We start from the raw sequence: 21,295 nt of genomic DNA, 5'->3' as shown, positions 1-21,295 counted from the left end.
TTGACTCATGCTGGTCAATAACCAATAAATCATAAATTATTGATAGTTAAATAAATTTCTCTGTTTCTAAATTGCGGATATTATCCTCCTATTGCCACCACAGTATCTGTGCTCTAATATCCATCTTCCGCGAAGAGATGCGACAATAATAGGTAATTTTGCTTTACTATAGCTTGCTACAAAAACTCACTCAGTAGCTTCATTTGCAGCTAGTCTCACAATGTTTAAGGAAAAAACCCTGTCACCTCCAAGGTTGTCAGGCGGGCATGGGGTTATTCCAATTATATGTTAGCCAGCATAGCTTTCAATTTTCCTTACTAAAATGCATGGGCGTGCCCAGCGGGGGGCAGGAGGGGGTTGCTGACCCCCCTAGAAGCAAAATTAAATTTAGTTCAAAGGAAGTTTTGAAAAATTTTCTTCAAATACATGAAAAGTGATATTAGTAGAAAACATGTAATTAAAATAAAAACATTTTTTCCGAGTAAATTATTTTTGAAACTAATACAGCGCTGTTACAATTTTTTGAAATTTTGATTTCACAACCTTTTCTGTTTTACAACCTGAACGACCTCGGCTTCCCCCTCTATTTTTGATCCTGGGCATGCCCCTGCTAAAATGGAATATGTAAATACGCTACTTCAGTTGCTCATGAACATTTCTCGCTTATAATATAACTGAAAAAAAACATGGGACACCTTGACGTCCACCACGAAAGCTAATTGGGGGTCAACCCAAGTCAACTCAGCAGAAAAAAGGCAAAGTTCATGTTTAAAGGCTGCAATAATAGTACAAAGAGAGTTTTATACGTTATTACGCAGACACAAATGCTCAAAAGTACAAAAAAAACAAGTTTGGTGTCCTGTAAATCTCATAATTCATTAATTTCTTTCTCTTACTGTTAATTTTTCTTCTAATTAGTATTTTTTCATTATTTTCAATGGTAACTAAATATTCGAAATTGAAAGGGAAGGATTAATGACCGGGTGATTGGTGTGTCAAATTCATATAACATGACCATAGGAAAAATCGTATCAAGTCATTTAATAAATCAACAAGAAGCGAAAGATCAGTATGTAAAACAGGGACCTATACGTAGTTCATTACAGAGGTCTTTCAATTGAAGATAATTTTCATTTGGTCAACAGGAGTTAACATTTAGGTCAATTATGAGTAATCGTGACTCAATCAATATGGTTGAGTTTGAATGTTAGGTCATGCATAGAATACAGACGAACCCAAATTTTAGTTGCGAGATACCTAAAGGAAGAGCTACCTCGAACGTCATCAATCTAAGTGCGCAAGGTCGTGCAAACTGAGAGGCAGAGTAAAAAGTATCGAACCCTCCCACGCCGAAATTATGCGCGTATACAACCTAAGTGAATCCCTCTCCTGGTTGCGGCCTTGTGAGCGTATACACGACGAATATTGCACTCATCTTTCTCCGTGCACCAATCTAACTAATCGTTTTTTTTCAACTTTATGATCAAATGAAAACAAAGCAAAAACATAGTAAGATCCGCAGAATCCACCCTTGAGATAATGGAAGCTTCCGAAACTGAGCTAACCATTCGTACCGATATAACATTTTTCTGCGGATTTTTACTAAACTAGAAACTTTTTATTCTACAGTGTTTATCAGTGGCGCCGACTCCATGGGGCATAAGGGGGCACGAGCCCCCTCCAAAATTCGTTATGGGGGTGAGGAAAAAATGTGTCGGGCTTTTCGTATTTCCCCGGAGTGTCCAGTTATCGAGAGTCGAGTTTTCAGGGTTCTATTGTTGACTCTTAACAACTCTTCTAAAATGCCTTAATGCACTTCTCTTAAAAACTCTTCTTAAATAACTCTTCTAAAATACTTTTAAAAACTTTAAAACTCACTATTTATACAGCTTCCCGGGGCAAGACCCCTGGAATTGGCACGCCAATATTTCTTATAAGTCGGCACCCCTGGTGTTTATTAAATTCAAATCATGGGATTATAATTCATGCTTTCCGACGTGTTGAGACACTAGTAACTGCCGCAAATCATTTCGTTTACGTCTTTCATGGACACGGACCGAAGGAATGAGTAGCAATCCCATTGTCTATTGTCTCACCCACAATCATTTGCAGGTGAAAACTCATATTTTGATCCCCTACACTTTCGAACGTGGACGCGAGGAGGCGACTGGATGATACAATCGGAAGATGATCCAACGCGCCACCACTCGTACACACGCCGAACCATTAGAAGCACGCTGCAAACCATTCCCTTAGCAGTAATGTGGTTTAGGGTAATTTCACAATAACGGGCTGTGTGCGAGGTGTAAATGAATCTTTGGCACCAGACTACGAATCAAATGTAATTCCGAGCCCCACGCCTGTTATTTATGCAATCGACTGAAATAAAGCTTTGACGAAGGTAAAATTCTATTGGTACTTATTGATATTTCTAAGTCATCGTTTCTTCTCCACACCACAAAAAAATTTACCTAAATAGACGGAAGTAAAGCAAAAAAGTGAGAGGAGTATTCTATTATCTAGGAGTATAATAGGAGAAAAGGCACAGTCATGGATATAGAGTTTATATTACTAGTATTTATGGTCATGGACAAAAATAAACCACGTTCGTGCGGCAAGAGGCGGAACTCCTAACTCAAAGCGAGCCTTACATTATGAGACACTTCCGTGCACACTCCACTTTACTTGATTGTGAGTGCATTCCGCTAGGGCAATAAACAATTTTTTCCTGGACAATAAGGTAACTCTATAAAGGTCAATGGTTAACAAAACTTGCAATAGAAAATACTGTAGAAACATTTCAAGATAAGGTCCTCCAGTCCGCATTAGCCGATATTAGTTACAGTGTTATTTTATTAATATTTATTTCCAACGAATTCAACCCCGCAAAATACTGCATCGTACTTGGAAGCTCACACCTACCTTCACATGTATGTATTTGCTGATTTTTTAGCACAGTACTAAGTCCTCAACTTGAATCAATTTCGCTATAGGATGTGAGCTTTCATCAATATTTTATATCCAATTTACGATGAATCCGACCTTTTCGTTCACGTGGCTTTCAATTATTCTTAAAGGCCGCTATACACGGGGAATGATTTCATTCGCATGATAATGCGCATGATCATTCACCGTGTACGACGGAACAATTCACGAATAAACCTTCATGCGCATGAACATTCAGTGAAAATGAGAACATGCTCGCATGACCCTGTGAATGATCACGTGGTCATTCAGCATGATCATTCACCGCGCAGCATTCCATTCCCATTTGCTGTTTCTATTAGGCGTGGTAACAGTAATCTCAAATCTGCAACCCTTAAGTACATCCTGGCTTTTTATCCCAACTATTTACTTTAATTTGGTGGTTGTACGGGAAAAAGTATGCCGGGAAAATTTAGAGTAAAAAACGGAAAAAACAAAATGATACTCGTACGGCAGCATTCACGAAAGAGCTTCAACTTATTGGTGCACGGTGGAAATACCTCAATACTAGTCGTAAAGCAGATAGGAAGGGTAATGAAAAGATATTAGAAGGCAATATTTTGACCTGCTAGTACCGTTTATTCATGCCGAAATTGTCGATTAGAGTTTGCCTGTAAATTTTGAGCTCAATTATTTTGGCTCCTCTGCAGTTAACAGATACTGCAGGTGCTAACTTACGTCAAGAACCATGCTTACGTCACATGCTGAGTTGAAGACGTTAATATTCAAGGTACTTTTTACAATATTTCAGGCACTCCTACACACTTAGTATGCATTTTATGTATCAACATAATCACACAATTTGATTGCATTATCGCTCCTACTTTATGAACAACATAATCTCTCCTATTAAAGAAAAACAAACTTGGTCAGGCAAGTTACGACATGTGACTAAGAAGTGTGAGCGGCAAATTAGTCTATCAAAATTAGATATAAATGTCATCGTGTATCCAATGACAATCAAATTACGGAGAACCTCACCACTTCTTTTTCGATTTAAAAATTGCATGCAAGACCAAATCAAACATAAAGGAGGAACTTACCTCATCCGACGAATCCCACGCTTAGCAGCCGATGAGTATCACATACATGAGTTTATATTTATGATAACGCACGTCCTTTCTCAAACTATGCTCAGAAATTGATCATGAACACTTTGCACAACACTGCTCACAACACTTAGTAAATACTTTGCACAACAAAATCACTCAATTTGATAACGTGACGCATCTCACGGATCGAGAGAACAGATCACAAATGAACCAAGTTATAAATGAAGCCAGTGGCGCTAGTCTAGCGAGAGACAATTTTGCCAACCAAAAAAAAAGGCTACTTAAAAAACAAAGAGGTGATACTGCACTTCATACATACATATATGGTTTAAAGTGAGTATTGGTTTCCATGCATATACTGAGAAATATAGTGTCCGATGGAATGAAAGCTTGAAGTGTTAAACAGAAAATAGGTAAACACTTGACTGTTGGGTGCGCGGTTGCCCCGTCGAGACAAATGGAAATCAGATTCCGTTTAATCAAGGAAATAACTTAATGAAAACGGTAACATTAGCGTAATAAAAAACAATGTATAACTATCAGCGAGGTACAACACGTTTAATCGTCAATCTGGAGGTAATCGTCAATTTTATTTCGGGGTTAGGTTTGCGATTATATTGACGGTGAAACAATAGGTAGGTCAGTCATTTGTTGATGTTTCATTTCTACTAGATAATTCCCCTACATTAATCAACTTTATTTCAAACAAGTTCTCACTGGAAGGAATTTCTTGTAGTTGTTATAATTCCGCGGTAATTACTTAAGATTTCTGTATTTCTTTTTCCCTCTCAAACGGAATTGGTAGGCTATCACAATTTTATTCGCATAGCTTGCCAGTGTAGGATCTTAGTTCGACCGGGTATATGGACCTTGGTATCTTTATATTCATTATCATAATTATGATTTGCACTGGATGTATCGTAGTGGCTGGTTTCATCTATAATGGAGTGCCTTCTATTCTACCGATACAAGGGCATACTCAGGATCATAACTAGGGGGGGGGTGGCAAGTCATGGTCTAGGGCGGGGGGGTAAGCAAAGTTGTGACGTTTTAGCATGGAAAAGGTGAATGAAACCGACATTTTAAGAGAATTATAACAGCGCTTTATTAGTTTCTGAGAGTATTTCCGTGAAAAAATAGTTTAATTTTAGCTGCATATCTTATACTAATACATATCATTTTTCGTGTGTTTAAAGAAATTTTTTTGAATACTTTCGTTCCAATTCAGTACTGATTTTGCTTAAAGACTTGCGATTTCTGCTTCTAGGGGGTACGCCCACGTACCGATAGTAAACATTCCGAAGTGAACTGGACATTCTTCACCGTTATATGCTCCTTTACAAGAAGATACGCTGATATCATGGGCGTACCCAGCAGGGGGCAGCTGCCCCACCCCCTAGAAGCAAAAGTAAATTTAGTATTTTTCTATATACAAGAAAAGTGATATTAGTATAAAATATGGAATTGCAATTAATTTATTTTTCCGAGCAAATAATTTAAAAACTAATAAAGCGCTGTTGTTATTATTTTTTTATTTATTTTGGTTTTCTTAACCTTTACTGAGTTACAACTTGAACGACCAAGGCTTGCCTCCCCCTCGTTTTGATCTTAGGTACGCCCTTGGTGTCACCCTAACTTTTGTCGTGATGACAAATAATGAAGTCACATGCAAAGTTTAAGAAAGTCTTATTTAAAATGATAATACGCATATATGAGACAACGCCATCCCACGATGTAAAAAAGTTAAATTATGGTTCCTCAATGTTATGCTAAGTGGGCGGCCCCGCAAGGCCTAAGTGGGCGGCCCCCCTTCTGTCCCTCATATAGGTAAGCCCCAGATATTTCCTTTTGATAAGGGTTTGTGATCCAGGATACGTATAAAAAGAGAAAGATATATTTTATAATCCGCTCTCGACTCAATCCTGCCCCCTCTACCTCCCCATGTATCCGCCACTGTGATCGCAAGAATGGACGCCAAAATTCACCGTGTGACCACCCAACTTGTGCGATTGCAAGGACAGAAAATAGAACCTGTTCCCATTTTATTCATGCATTCGTACATTTTCCTATCCGGTCCACCAAAATAATTTATGCAATCAGACACCTGTGCATGTTAATGTTAAGTGTACATAGGCCTTCAACGTCTCCACTCCAGAGACAATTGGTGGGCAATGTTGTCATGAAAGGACAGAATATAGAACAGTACACATTTGATTAAAGAATTTGAACATTTTTGAGGATAGACAGACACCCGTGCTTGTTAATGTTTCTTATAAATAGACCTTAAACGTCTCCGGAGTCATATTAGAACCACAATGTATTTCTGTGTCCGAATAAAGCGATAAATTAAGAGATTTTGCTGAGCGGATATACATGGGAACTCGTTTTTCCCCCGAACCTTGCAGGACTTTAACCAATGCAAGTCGTAATTTCGTTAGAGCACTTCCTTTTCATTTGTAAGAGGCTGGTGTATCTTACCCCGCCACCCACCGGCGTAAGATACTCCAGCCTCTTACAAATCAGCCATCTCCAAAGCTAAGAATATATTTTAAAATATATGAAATATAAAATGACGGAATGTAGTATGTGGCGGAATGTGCCGTGGCAATGCCATGAATCGCTTAACCATTTCACAATAAGGTACTTTTTGTTTCCTTCAATTTTTGTCTTCTCTCACTTCAGGGGTCCCCCTTCAAGGGACCCCCTTCTGTCCCTCATATAGGTAAGCCTCAGATATTTCCTTTTGATAAGGGTTTGTGATCCAGGATATGTATGAAAAGAGAAAGATATATTTTATAATTCGCTCTCGACTCAATCCTGGATCGATGTCTATCCATGGGCTAACTTAGCTCATCACCCAAAGTTAATTTTCCAGTGGAACTCGGGGAGACTTGCACGAATCCGGACAGGATGCGCGGAACTTGCATCGGCATCCGGAGCTGCCCGCCGCTCCTGAGCGCCCTGCAGGCCAAGCCACTGCCGCAGTCCACCCTGGACTTCCTGCGCCGCTCGCAGTGCGGCTTCCAGGGCCGGGACCCCTTGGTCTGCTGCCCCTCAACAAACCCTCCGCCCGGGTCTTCGACGACGCCGCCGCCGGCCAGTGACAACGAAGTGACGGAGGACGTGCGCTCGCACCCCAACCTGCGTCTGCTGCGGCTCGACATCTGCGGCCCCGTGTCCGAGGATCGCATCATCAACGGACAGGAGGCCAGCCTGATGGAGCTGCCGTGGATGGCGCTACTCGGATACACAGTCCGTGAGTCCATCCAGTCATTATCAAGGACTTATCATTATTATCAGCACTGGTCAGCAATTCTAAGACTGCTTGGAATCAGCTCTCCACTCAATTCTCCTATCGGCTAATCTTTTCACTCTCTCATGCTTCGCTCCTTCCCCCCCACCCTGAATAAATGAATTTCACAAACCTGTGGCTTAGTTAGTCCGAGGTGAGCTCTATCATCACGTGTTTAACCAATTTGAGGGCCGAATCGCGTGGGGAGTGAGCGAATAAACAATAAATATTAGAGTTCAAAATGACTCTCACCGTCACTAGTTCCTAAAATTGGTTTGACGCAGCTCTCCCTTCAATTCCCTGTCAGCTAATCTTTTCACACCCACGTATTTCTTCCCTTCCGCATTCTTCTTATGCTGTTCCATATATTTTGTTTTCCTTTTCCGTGCTTTCCATCCACTCGTCCTTAGACGATAGTCTTCACGAGGCCAGGATTTCTCAAGATGTGGCCGATCGGGTCGTATCGTCATCTTACAAAGGTTTTCAAAAGGCTTCTCTTCTTCCCCACTCTTCTTAGGACTTCCTCATTACGTACTCGGTCGGTGTATTTGATCCTTACAAGGCCTTAATGTAATCTACTTAAGTATTCTTTCTGTTAAGGTAGGTTTGTTTACATGGAGCAATTTGCAGAATACTTCGGCCTGCCTTCCCTCCCAAATTGGACTCCCACTTCAATTTTAAATTAGACCCACTCTCTTATTTTCTGTCCATAAATCATATTCTCCTCCTTCATCTCCCTCGCTTGGCCTACATTCTTCCCTCTACGTTTTTACAATCCACTAGCCTTTCCTTCAACTTAGAGGCGGAAATAGCATAAGCTCTCGGTAGCTTCCTCAAAATACCCTACCACCTTAACTTACCCCGGGTTGTACCACATAATGTAACAACACAGCTGATTTTCTAAATCAAATATATTCAATCGACCACCATAGACGGATTTATTTAATTATTTATTTATCACATCCCCCGTAAACAGCACATAACGGCCTTTTACAACGAGGGTTTCCAATATGAACAAAGTACAACACAAACATCCATGCCCTGGATAGGGGATCACCTACCCAGGCGGGATTCGAACCCACGACCTACGGTTTGGCAGGCGAGGACTTTACCCCACCGCCGCCGAGGCCGGCATTGATTGATGTTGTTTTAATTTTAGAGTGATTTCATTTCTTGCAAGCAGAGAATTAAAACATAGAGACTTCTTAAGGGGTGTAGCAGAACATGCCGTTTGAACAATTTTAGATGATTCTGCCATTTAATCAGGCGGTATTAGGCTGTGCAAAATTTATGTAATAAAGTATTTTGCTCCTTTTTTGGCTTCCACAACTATATATTTACCTATGTCTGAGAGTTGCATAATATCTCTGCCTACGTTGTTTAACATTTAATTCTAGATATCATTTTTGCTTACTTAAGTAAATGTGTGCTAGGCTGCTCCAGTCACTGTCACCGTAATGTCAATCATTTTGGCAGCCATATATTTTTATTACCTGACTACCTTGATCCTACCTTATCAAACTTGTGGTCAAATTTCCCATCCTTATAAAATTAACCGAGACAGACTAGTTATAGTGGAATGACACGCTGATTCAACTAAAAAGAGAGATGGCAATTTTTCACAAGAAAAGTTTCTCGGGTTTTCCACCGGTTGATGTCGTCCATGTCATTCGGAAGATCCCCTGAACACGATCAGCAAGTCGCGGATCGAAACGTCGGGAGACATGGACGACATCAACCGGGGAAAACCCGAGAAACTTTTCTGCAACTGAGACGCCGGGAAAACCTAAGATCATACACAATTTTTCACAAACTTATTTAAAAATGTACATTGTGCATCATTTAATAAATTAAAATTTTAAATATAGTACTTGAGAATGACCTGACGGTCGAAACGCGTCGTGCATTATTCAGTAAATTTCTGTAAAATTGCCAGCTCTCTTTTTCGTTAAATATCTAGGCGGAAATAAAAATTGCATTCAGGTGATTTTTTTTTAAATTTACAACTGGATGAGGAAACAAAAAATTCTTCCGACATTTCAGGATCTGGATCCCCGTTCAAGTGCGGTGGCAGCATCATCAACGAGCGATACATCCTGACTGCTGCTCATTGCGTCACTCGACTCCAAAGTAACCTGCGGCTGTGAGTACCTTTTGACGAACCCGTGGGCTAAACGGCTAAGTTCATTTATTGTGTTTTTTTCATTTGTTGCCTTTTCGTAAGAGAGGGACGGTAAACCATTATTAATCGATCCATTTCCCCCAGAAAACTTTCTGCTCGGGATTGTGAAGATATTTAGGTTATTTAGGATATTTATGGTCGTCTTCAGTAACCCAATGAAACATTTTAGTGATATATCAACTTGTTTATTGAGAGTGGCCCGTATCCATATAGCTACGCTGGGTAGTAACGAGGTCATAATCAAGTGTTGTTCAATTTCTACTTTTGACCTCGATAGAAAGGATGAATCTTTTGGAAAAATCTCATTTTTGGTCGAAGGAAAGTTAAAATCAACTGTTCAATGCCATTTCCTATTTATTTTTATGGTACTTTAATTTAATATTCCAGACAGTAGACGTCCATATTTAATATCTGTTTCGCATATGTCTCTTTCCGTCATTGTGTTTATTTCTACTGGCTTCATAAATAAACTAATAAGCGGATTAAGCTGATGCAAGCTTCAACAACATATTCGTGATGATTCGATAGCAAAAAGGAGTGCGGGTTTTCTTCAATATCCTCAGAATGGTAGGATGAAGCCACATGGCTACGATAGGCGGAAATGGGTTAAGCCTTCGCTTCGACTTTTTCCCATAATTTATTATGTGCTAAGTGCCTCATTTAAAATCCATTAATTGGATCTCAATCAAAGCAACAGCTCTTTTATAAAATCCTTCCCAAAAATAAAAATAAACTGTTGAACCCTAATTCCTCTCAAGACTACTTTTGTCATTTCGGAATTAATTACATTATTTGTCGTTTAAAAAATACTTTTTTCTATGCCACATTTAGTGATGGAAACATAATAAGCAAATAATTTAAAATCGGTGGTATCGAATATCTCTCACTTAGCTCTACCCAGGAGTTTCCTAATGAAAATATTCATTGGGGAACGTTGGTATTGATGGGCTTGTCATAGAGAGTACAAATATAAATTATGCAATAAAAACATTCAATATAAACCTTTCTTCATTTTAGCAGATATTTGTTGCCATGCATCCATAAACTACTACTTAATGAAGGAAATTGACGTTGTTGAATAAAAAATCTATCATTTGCAGATTTCAACTTGGAAATAAAACTTTGTTGCACAGCGAGTTTTAATTTTTCCACTGAGACTTCTATTGATACCGTGGCCGTTTTTTAATAAAACAAAACTCAGTGTAAGAACCAAATTTTAAGTTATTCTTTTCATATGTTCTGCTAATTCAAAAAAATATCGCTGGAAACCACCGACTTTGTCAATTGAATCATTAGCAAAGGAATGCTTGAAAAAAAACGAATGTAAATCAAACAACACTTATTCAGAGAAATGACGTGCTTAACTGTTTGTTTATTTTTATTTTCCAGGGTATCCATTCGAGTTGGAGAACACAATCTGTCGTCTCCCATCGACTGCCAAGTGGACGAAGAGAGCGAGACTCAAATTTGTACTCCAAATCCTCAGAACATTCAAGTTGAGCAAGTCATCCCTCATCCTAGATACGTTGGAAAGCCGAATCTGCAATACGACGTTGCTCTTGTCAGGGTTTCCCGGCCAATAGATTTCACCCATGGTAAATATATGTAGGGCATACGTCTTTCCGCTATACATAATTTGTATTTTTATGCTTGCATTCTGCAATTAGAGATAAGATTCAACCTAGGAAAAAGTATTAAATTATACCTATAGAGAAACAGGGTTGATGGGAAGATCAATAAATATTTAAATAAAATGCGATCAATTAAATCCATAATCTAAAGAGGGGTGGTAATTAAACAATAATTTAAAATTTAATTAATTCAGTTCATTTTTTATCACTTTTGGAAAGGATAACAATGCGAAGTAATTACGTAATAATGCGTAACTTTCGGGATAATTTTTAGTTAAACTATTTGATATCCAAACTGCATTCGCGTTTTCATTTTGATAACGTAATAGTATTGAAATAATTTATTTAAAACCACAAAATATCAGTTAATAAACGTAAAAGGAAACTCTGCATAAGTGCATCGTTACTACTGCAGTCAAATTTAATTTCCTCGTTTTTGATGAGGTAACTGTGTTCATTTCTCTCTCGTGTATGAAATGAAATAATCATATGTACTTTCCGCACCTATAAGGTCAGAATAGATTTTTCGATTTAAAAATGAGTAATGGATAACCTAAAGAGAATGTCAATATAAAATCCTATTAAATATAATGAGATCGAGTGAGGTATAAAATCTGTATGAACTCTACCAAATTACAAAGCATCGTTGAAATACATATTTCCAGTTTACCATGAAATTATAATTAAGTTTATGTGCTACAATTTCTTCAAGAAAGTAAGTTAGTAAAAAATTAAGCCAGTGGGAGTTTTGACTCACAAAATAACACCAGAGACATATTTGATTTGCTGTGAAATTGTGTGAGATTAAAAATGCATATTTCTGGGGACTTATATGTTCTTGGTGAAGGACTCAGTTATTTCCAACAATGCCAAAGCTAGGAAATACTGTTTAATTTTAATATTATGTAAACTAAATAATACATCATATTTTAATCATTGTATAAAATTATTTCACACCGAAGGATATTAAAATATTTCATCACATAATCTTATGACATCATGAACATATTTTGAAATAGTTGGATTGCTTCGATTCGACCGAGCTTGGCTAAATTTTTTAATGAATCGATGTTTTAAGTTTAGTGAACCCGTGCCCAAATGTATTCTTTCTTGCTCAGTAATTGGTGAACAAAATGAATACCTGTACTCTATAAATATTTCAGCCTTTCAAACTTTTTCAACCCGTGCTTCAACCTTTTGGCTTACGCAAGCTTACTTTTGGCTTTGGCAAAACTGTTCCAATCTAATAGCCAAGTCGGTTAGTGTGGTCATTTCGATTTGATTACTCTTGATGTAAATTCAATGATTGTGTGCTGCAGGGAGACATAATATTCTTAATCGTAAATATATATGGTTAAATTTAAGTTCGTTCTAACTTTTAAATGTATTCTTTTAGATGCTGTGAGGCCCATATGCTTACCCGTTGAGCTGGGATTGCAGACGCAAAACCTCGTCGGAAAGAAGGTGGTCGTGTCCGGCTGGGGAGCTACAGAGAAACGTAAGTTCAACAGTTTGACTTGAGCACTTATTGTCAGTAGAGAGACAAGAGAATTAGTATATTTTATTTTTTATGAATTTATTGCACTTAACTACGTGCGGCTACTTTTTCCTGAAGTACTTAACGATTTTTGAGCGATGAGTAGTTCTCAGATAGTCTTTACGTACTTCTACATATACGAGCTGCCGTGCAAGCCAACATCACGTTGTGTGGCGCGGGTTGTTTCCACACCAGGCATGCACCACTCATCCTAGCCTTAATGAGAAACGCGCCCGCTTGCCAGACACAGTTTATTTAAGTTAATGATAAAATTAAGCATATAAGTATTGAATATTAAAAGTATGAGTACTTTATATAAAATGTGAAGATGTTCCTTGTGTCTTCTCTTCTGTCTATCATATTAAGGAGGAAATGGCAGATTATAAGGAAACTGGTGTCGCCAGCTACATGCTGGGTGACCCAACACCTTATAGATGGCTCGCAGAATATTATTTAGATGGTATAAGACTCCATTTCTCCCTTTCTTAAGCTAACTCCTTCAATTCCACGATGCTCTTTTTCCTCGCGTCCTTCCTTATCCGCCCTAAGTTTTAATATCTAACTCTTTCTCCTTCAGTTTTTCTCCTTTTTCTACTCAATGTCAATGGTTCAATTTTCCCTTCTGCAAAATATCTTTCTACCAATCTTGTCTTACTTAAGACATACTGAATGACATCTGAATAAGTTGTCTGCAAATCCAGGTAATAATTTTTTTTATTCAGCCATTTTGTATAGCTTCATGTTAGAAGTGGATGGCTATAAGTGAAGTGAATTTACACGTTAATCTTATGGGATTTTTTCAATGAAATTAACGTTAAACTAAATAATATTAGACACGACGGTCACTTTGGACTGCCTTCTAATATCTATTTTTCATTCACGCACTCCCTACTTGATTCAGCCCTTAAATTGGTTAGTATATTTGAGGCTAGAGCTTACTCCTGACTAAGCCACAGGTTTTTTAATTTTATTCATGTAGAGTATGGGGTCAGTTCCTTTTCCTATAACTTCGAGAATTTGTATGTGGGGACGTCCTGAACCTTCACGGTGAACTGAACCTGGACGTATCTTTTTTTCATTATGACTTTGATTTTCAAGTTAATTTTATAAAAAAATGAAAATCTCTCTTTTTTATGAGTTTTCAAAAGTGATTGGAAGGAAAAGCAGGTGGTAGGTATTTAATTGGAAGTCCAATAATTTTGTAGTAAACATCAAAGGAATTCTACATGAAATCTCAAAAATACCCTCTAGGGTGTTTGGCAGGAGGTGATTAATCACCAGCATGCAAAATGCAAGAGGATTCCGTCATGCACACCAAACGGTTATAAAAATCGTACGCATACTGTCAAATTTTACTGCCACATTCATTGAAAGGCAAAAACTTCCCAATTACTCATGAAAGCAATCTTTTAATATAGCTGCAGTGAAGTTTTCTCGGATTTCGCCCCGGGTCAGGTCCTCCATGTCTCCTTCCAACGTTTCGATGAACAATTCTCCCATCGTCATCAGGGATCCATAAATCAAAATTATGATTAAGCCTGAATCACACGATCATTTTTTTCGTCGCGAAAGTGATCACTATCGCGATCACTTTTCCCGTCGCGAAAAGCGATCGCTCGAGTGATCATTTTTCTGAGTCACTCCCGCCTTCGCTTTTCGCATCATTTCCGATATCACAGCTCGTTGTAGTAGGACCCGCATCACGAAAATATATAGCGTGTTTGTTTATCTCTGTCGTTCCCACAATTGTCAAACGCTGCGCTGCAACCACACCATACGGTCATGCGCTCTGATTGGCTGATACGGGGTTTTAGGGACGGTTTTAGCGACGGAAAAAGCGACCGGACGAGTGATGAAAAATAGCGATGGGAATCCTCATCGCGATCGCGAAAAGCAATTGCTGGCGACGATCATTTTGCGAGTGATCACTCTAGTGATCGCGATAGTGATCACTTTCGCGACGAAAAAAAATGATCGAGTGATTCAGGCTTTACTGGATCCCTGACGACGATGGCCGAGTTGCTCAACGAAACGTCGGAAGGAGATATGGAAGACCTGACCCGGTGAGAAACCCGAGAAAACCTTACTGCAATTGTTCGCCGGGAAAAAAACAAATATTATATACGTTAATATAGCTGTAACACACATTAGAAATACTAGGAATATTCAGAAACATGCATTAAGTAATACATAAGTTAATAGGTTAAACTACAAGTCAACTAGCCTATTTGTAAGTTCTAACGCTGCCGCTATAGTCTGTTATTGATAGTGGAAAAAGCGGCATTCTGAATCTATCTGTTCTAATACAATCTATCTCTCTTATTTTATTTATGTGATCTTATGTACCGTAGTATGTTGGTGTTCGTAAGGCTAATGTCGTCGGAAAATACACATGATAATGCTCTAGAATTCACATAATAATCACTTGGGGACGTAGGAATTACTTTGGGACAGATACTAAAACATGAAAAATGCAAATCAGTCTTTTGAAATTGATGGAATACTTTCAATGAACGAAGAAGGAATTATGAATGACGCTTGAGTTCGCAGAGAAGGGAAAATCATTCGTGTGCACTATCATCTCTTCGGAATCCAACAGAATTCGGAAACCTCTGAACGGCGGGGGAAGTCGTGGTTTTCGTTCCGTGCTTCCGTTGCCATTCACGGCGAAATTGAAAGAAACAGGAAGTGGCTACAATTTTGCGGTTAAATGCTGTTGCTAAGAGAACAAATACAGATACAGAAGGTAGCAAATTTTGCGTTTTTTCGCATCTCAATCGCTGATTGTAAAATCACAAGTTACCCACATTTAGTGTTAACGCGTAAGGTCATGCCACAAGGAAACAGTAAATTATGGATAGTAAGGGTAGGATTAAACTGTTATAGAAAATGTGCATTCGGCAATAGCGAAATAAAGTTTCAGCATTACATAGCTCCAACATTTAAACATAAATTTTCTGCCAAAACCAGTCTACTATTTCTGGTAAAATTAAGACGATTTCTTTTCCTTTATCTAAAATGTATCGAATTATGTCACCTTTTTTTAATTATATCCATTTGAACGTGCTTTGATATGTACGCATGAGGCCAGACCTTATGAATTGAAGAAGCTTATGCATGAAAGTTTCTTACAATTAACACGTATCATGGATAAAATTTGCATTAAAATGTTGCAAGTATTCATCCTAGGAATTAGTGTGAGCCAATAATTACTCAATCAATCGAAAGTTAATATGGTAATCAGTGTATTACATGAGCAGGTACTCTAATGAACACAGACAGACATAGCAACCAAGGTCTCGTACCATTCGGTGGATTTTATTGATAGAAAAATCTTAACAAAAATGTTTCAGCGAGTACCCTTGTACCTCGACCATCATCTACATATGCATACTACCCTCCAATCCGCCTCAATAGGTGAGCAATTATTTGTAGTGCAACTATTTTTTGCAATTATGCGTAATATTTTATGACCTTGAAGTATTCGTATCTGTATCTCCATTCATGGCGGTCCTCTACCATACTTACTGTATGTTGGCGATTGATCACCCCCTGCCAAATACCCTATATGTAGTTCGCAGGGTAATACATAGGTGTAGCCATAGGTGTGTGGCTTTGTCTTGGACACCAGCTATTAATAATAAAAGGAGATACGAGTACTGAGTCTCACCTAGAATTTATGGAATTCCTTTATTTTTCAAGGGAAAAAAGAAATCATATACCTATCCGCTTGGCAAAATATCTCTCTTCATTAATAGTTTCTGTTGAACCTAGACATAGTGGGGTTCTAAGATGATGATATCAGTATTCTATTGTTGAGTGCTCAAGAAATCTAAGCCTAACGCCGTAGCCTTCGATTCTCTATCGCCACGATTTTGCTAATTCTCCTGAATCTCCTAATTGCTATAGTATTCGCCTGGGTATTCATAGTAATCATCGGAGTACTCAGTATTCATATGAGGAGTACTCACCTCAAAGCCGCAGCTAGAATCGGAGGAAGCATTGACTCACACACTAAACAGCGGGAAGGGTCGACGCCACCACATGTATTTAATTGAAAAACTATACTTAGAAAAGCTTTTGTGCATTCTGTTTGTTTCCTGCACTAGACCAATATCACAGGCCAACAATGAAAAAACTTTTTTACTGAAAATTGTTTTTAAAAACTTATATTTTTAAAGTTAATGAATCCAAAAATGATGGTTTTAAAGTTGTATCACCCACCATTTATTCACATTTTACAGTTAAATTTATGAAATCAAGCAATATTTTTAGAATTTAACAGCTTTTATATAGTCACAATAAAATTGAAAAAGTAGATGTAATGAACGAAGATAATGGGGATTACTGTTGGTATTACACCGAGAAGTTCAGCAAGCGATTCATCGCAGAAAAAACTACACAAGAAGCTTCAAGGAAAAAAGGGAAAGAAAATGTAGACCAATTCCAGTTGACAGGTGAACCCTGAATTATCACGCTGTAGTAAATACAAACCATTTTATCACGATGTAGTGAACAGTAAATACAACAATTTTATGATGTAACACAGTGTTTCATTGATTTCCCTGTATACCGTACAGGGGTATTTGACTAAATATTAAATACATATTGCTTGGAAACCACGGGTGATAAAAAAACTAAGGCCAGGTTTGGATTCGGCACATCAAAATCTATAAAGATCAGCTATTAAAATAAAAAAAGTTTTCAAAAACAAAATTTTTTTGTTGGCCTGTGTAATCCGCCTATCACACGGTTGCATATTCGTCAGAGATCGCCCTGTAGATGAAATCAAGTATTAAAATGTCGCCATTTAATCGTCCTTTCAACTCCTACTCCTCTTTGCAGTTCAACCGTCTCCTGTGCTGCTCAAGGTTTCCGTGCCCGTGATGTCCTACCCGGATTGCTCCGATGCCTTCCGCGGTGTGGTGCCCATCTCGCGCGTCACCCAGCTCTGCGCCGGCGGCGTCCGCAACGGCGGAGACTCCTGCTCCGGCGACTCCGGAGGCCCGCTCACCTACTTCGGCCAGATCCAGACGAGCACGCGCACGATACAGCACGGTATCGTCTCCTACGGACCCAAGAACTGCGGATCTCCGGGACAGCCGGGAGTGTACACGCGAGTCGGTCACTATATGAAGTGGATCCTGGACAACATGAAGGCTTAGAGAGGAGAGAAAAAAAAACAAACAATTTCGCTCGTTTTTTTTTGAAACATGTGTTTTGTTTTGGAAAGGGTGACTACTCAGATATGAAAGGAAAGAAACAATAAATATTTCAAGGACAAGTGCGTCTCCAGAGCATCAAAAGACTTAAGGAGTATGACTGTGTTACTGGATCCCATTACCTCGGAATAAATGTTGGTGAAAAGCCTTGTGCGAATTAAGGATCGATTTTGAAAACGAAAAGACTTTATATTGGGTTGGAAAATTCCATCGACATTCAAGAAGTCCTCTTAAATTTTTTGAAATTTATTTTACCTACTATGGTTCAATGAATATTCATGCAAAATTCTCTGTTATTTTAATCCTATCATATTGCCCCTCGAAGTGAGGAGACGCGGTATCTATGGAAACGAGTGGCATTATATTAACGTGTAGATAGCAAGGCGATCAATGGTTCGTTGAATGCTATATTCACGACAGTAAACGGCAGAGTACGAATTTAATTTGGTTTCTGCATTTAAATTACATTTTATTACTGTGGCTCTGGTGATAATAATTCAATTTTGAACTGATAATCACATAGGGTTTAGTCCGTGCGTGAGGTTTTATCCCTATAGAATTTCTGTATTCGTTTCGATCCAATTCATCATTATGAATACTTGGAAGGAAAAAAACAAATATCCTCTTACGAGGCGCTCTCAACCGTATTTTGAAATTCTGCATATGACGTTCCTTGTGCTAATGATGATGTCATCTCTGAGGTAATCGTGAACACGTCTCTGCTTCACCATATTTCATTTTAATGATGCTCAAAATATTTCCATAGCTACCGTTTCTCAGAAAGTCAATCTTAAGAATGGCAATGCATGTGGGAATGAGTAAACTTGCTTTAAAGAAGACGCTACTGTCATTTTCTTGGTATTGACGTGGACCAATTAAAAGTCCTTAAACTCTCAGCCGCGAAAAAATTTTAGTTCAGAACCGAATTAGAAATGACGAAATATATTTTCGTAAATTAATCCATTAAAATTTACTCAGGCATCGCATTTGTATATTTATGTGTATAATTATTATTGCTTCCCTAAAAATGAAATAGAAGGGCAAAATATCACAATATCATCTCATTTCTCGTTATTACTTTGTACTTTTATTCGAGCTAAATGCCTGCTAGGAGCGAGCTCGAAATGGGTGCCTCATCAAGGTTGAAAATATGGTAGGTATGTTTTTAATGGCAAAATCAAGGTAAGGTTCATGTTTTCCTAGTCTAGATGAAAATCTTGCATTGCTCAAAGTATATAAGTTAAATCTAGTTGTTCACTCCGAGAGTAAATTATCAGTTGGCTAACTATCTTATGCCAAGTGGTCACGAAAGTAGTGGCTGAGTATCTATTCAAATGCTGTGTATCGATCTAACTCCGACATTCCGTTTTAAACACCCTGTATTTGAAAACTTTTCTCTTAACTTAAATAAATATGAATTTCCTAATTTATTCGAGAGCATTTTCTATTCTTTTCTTGTGCATGATAAAAGCCACAAATTCCCTGTAAGCAATCCGATTAAATCCCATACTATCCCAAGATTTAGGAGCAGACATAAAAATCACCAAAAATTTCATTTTAATAGTATTATATTACTGAACAGATGTGTGACACTGATAGCTCAGGTGAAGAGAGTGTTCCACCAAAAGAAATATCTACTTACAGCTGGAAGTTTAAAATGTAGAAGTAAAGAAACAATTTATCAGAACTTCCATTTGACGTATTATTTTCTACGGAAGTGAGGCATGGTCAATGACAGCAGCGGAAAATTAAGAGTGGAGGCCTTCGAAATGTGGTGCTATGGAAGAATGATGGGGATCAAATGGATCGATCGAGTTAGTAGTGAGGAAGTCCTAAGAAGAGTAGGAGAGCAGGGAAACCTCATGAAAACATTGATAAGAAAAAAACTTATAGGCCACATCTTGAGACATGTTGGCCTGATGAAGACAATCGTCGAGGGACAAGAGGAAGGCAAGAACGGAAAAGGAGGACCTCGAACATAAAAAATGGAACCCGTAAAGAAGGATATGAAAGAGAAGAAATACGTAGGTGTGAAAAGATTAGCTGATAGGAGAACTGAGTGGAGAACTGCGTTAAACCAATCTTAGGATTGTCGGCCAGTGATGATGATAATATTTCAATACAAATGTCAAATGCTTTTGCCATAGTTTAGGAGGTGTATGACAAGTTCTATTTCTAAAGGACTCGATTGTATGAATAGGGGAGTGGCGTACATGTCACTTGAAAATAAAAAGTATTTAAATTTAATAAAAAAAACTGAATCCTCTGATAAATTGATGAATCTCACAAAAAAATTGCTTGCAATTTTCTTTGAAGCCTCATTAATAATTCATTTAAAATTTCAAAGAGGCGACTCTTAACCTGAAAGAAATGGCAAAGCAAATATTTGCTTCCGTTATTTCTGTAACTCATAAAAAAGTTGAGTTGAGGGAAAGAAGGATAAACTGGAAAAATAAGGAATATGTTAGCATTTCATGTTCCATTATGCTTCATTTTTTCATTCACCTTCATATCACACTATAATCATAATGAGAACATATTCTATACTTAAATTAATTTCAGTAAGTTCATTAATTCAGTTTCAGAAAATTCATAAATATATGGTTTACGAAAATACTTCGAGTTGAAACGAAGAATTAGGTACCACTTATGAAAACTCTTGCAATGGAAATAGGACCAAAACAAGTTAATCGGTATGTTCCAGAGAAAAGTATAGATGCGACGCAAGTTTACTGGGACTAAATTTAGCCTGTGAATTTGGTTATCCTATCCTATCCTTCATCAGTTATTAATTTTAAACTAATTAATTTTTTTCAATAATTGGTAAGATCATTAAATACTAGAAAAACTGTAAGCATTTTCCCCAATGGCTCTTATATACCGCAAAGTTATACATGGACATAATGATGCATCACAATGAGAATATATTGCTGAAAGATTAATTTAAATGAGAAATTATGGAAAACTCGAATGTGAGTGAATATTTTTTGAAGTATACAATAAAGAACTAGAGACAACCGTAAAAAAAAGACAACTACTTCAACAACCGACATTTACGAATTCATCATCATCATTACAGGCAATAATAAATGCTAGTCGTAATTTTGTTTCGGCATTTGCTCATTTCGGCATATGTAGACGTCTGGAGTCCTAGCACCCGCTGCCACGCCTCCTTAGGCGGCTTGCGGGGTAGTAAGTAGATGTAGAACAGTAAACAAGATTGGTTTGACGCTTGATTTTGAAGTTTACATCACCTTGATTTCCCACGGCTGGTAATACTCTGCGCGCATGCATTCATGATCAAATTTTTGTAGGTAACTACAAAAATGAAGACTGAAATTACTATCGTATATTATTCCTTAACAGTGAGAGTAAAATTAAAATTAATCGATAA

The 21,295-nt window shown here is 37.9% G+C and overlaps 1 protein-coding gene across 2 annotated transcripts in view; it reads left to right on the top strand.

The window, feature by feature from the left end:
- The window catches only part of LOC124168524 (CLIP domain-containing serine protease 14D-like), a 38,449-nt gene extending 19,118 nt beyond the window's left edge, over positions 1-19,331 (top strand). The window contains exons 2-6 of one of the 2 annotated variants that reach the window (XM_046546852.1): positions 6,913-7,293; positions 9,373-9,472; positions 10,901-11,106; positions 12,539-12,640; positions 17,525-19,331. In XM_046546852.1, coding sequence (XP_046402808.1) covers positions 6,913-7,293; positions 9,373-9,472; positions 10,901-11,106; positions 12,539-12,640; positions 17,525-17,844 — 1,109 coding nt within the window. In that variant the 3' untranslated portion in view covers positions 17,845-19,331. Of the gene's footprint in view, positions 1-6,900; positions 7,294-9,372; positions 9,473-10,900; positions 11,107-12,538; positions 12,641-17,524 lie in introns of both variants that reach the window. The other variant, XM_046546851.1, reaches the window with a different exon arrangement.
- Positions 19,332-21,295: the final 1,964 nt, after the last annotated feature.

Source organism: Ischnura elegans, chromosome 11 (assembly GCF_921293095.1).
Source record: "Ischnura elegans chromosome 11, ioIscEleg1.1, whole genome shotgun sequence".
NCBI lineage: Eukaryota > Metazoa > Arthropoda > Insecta > Odonata > Coenagrionidae > Ischnura > Ischnura elegans.
This window is presented reverse-complemented; position numbering and strand designations above follow the sequence as displayed.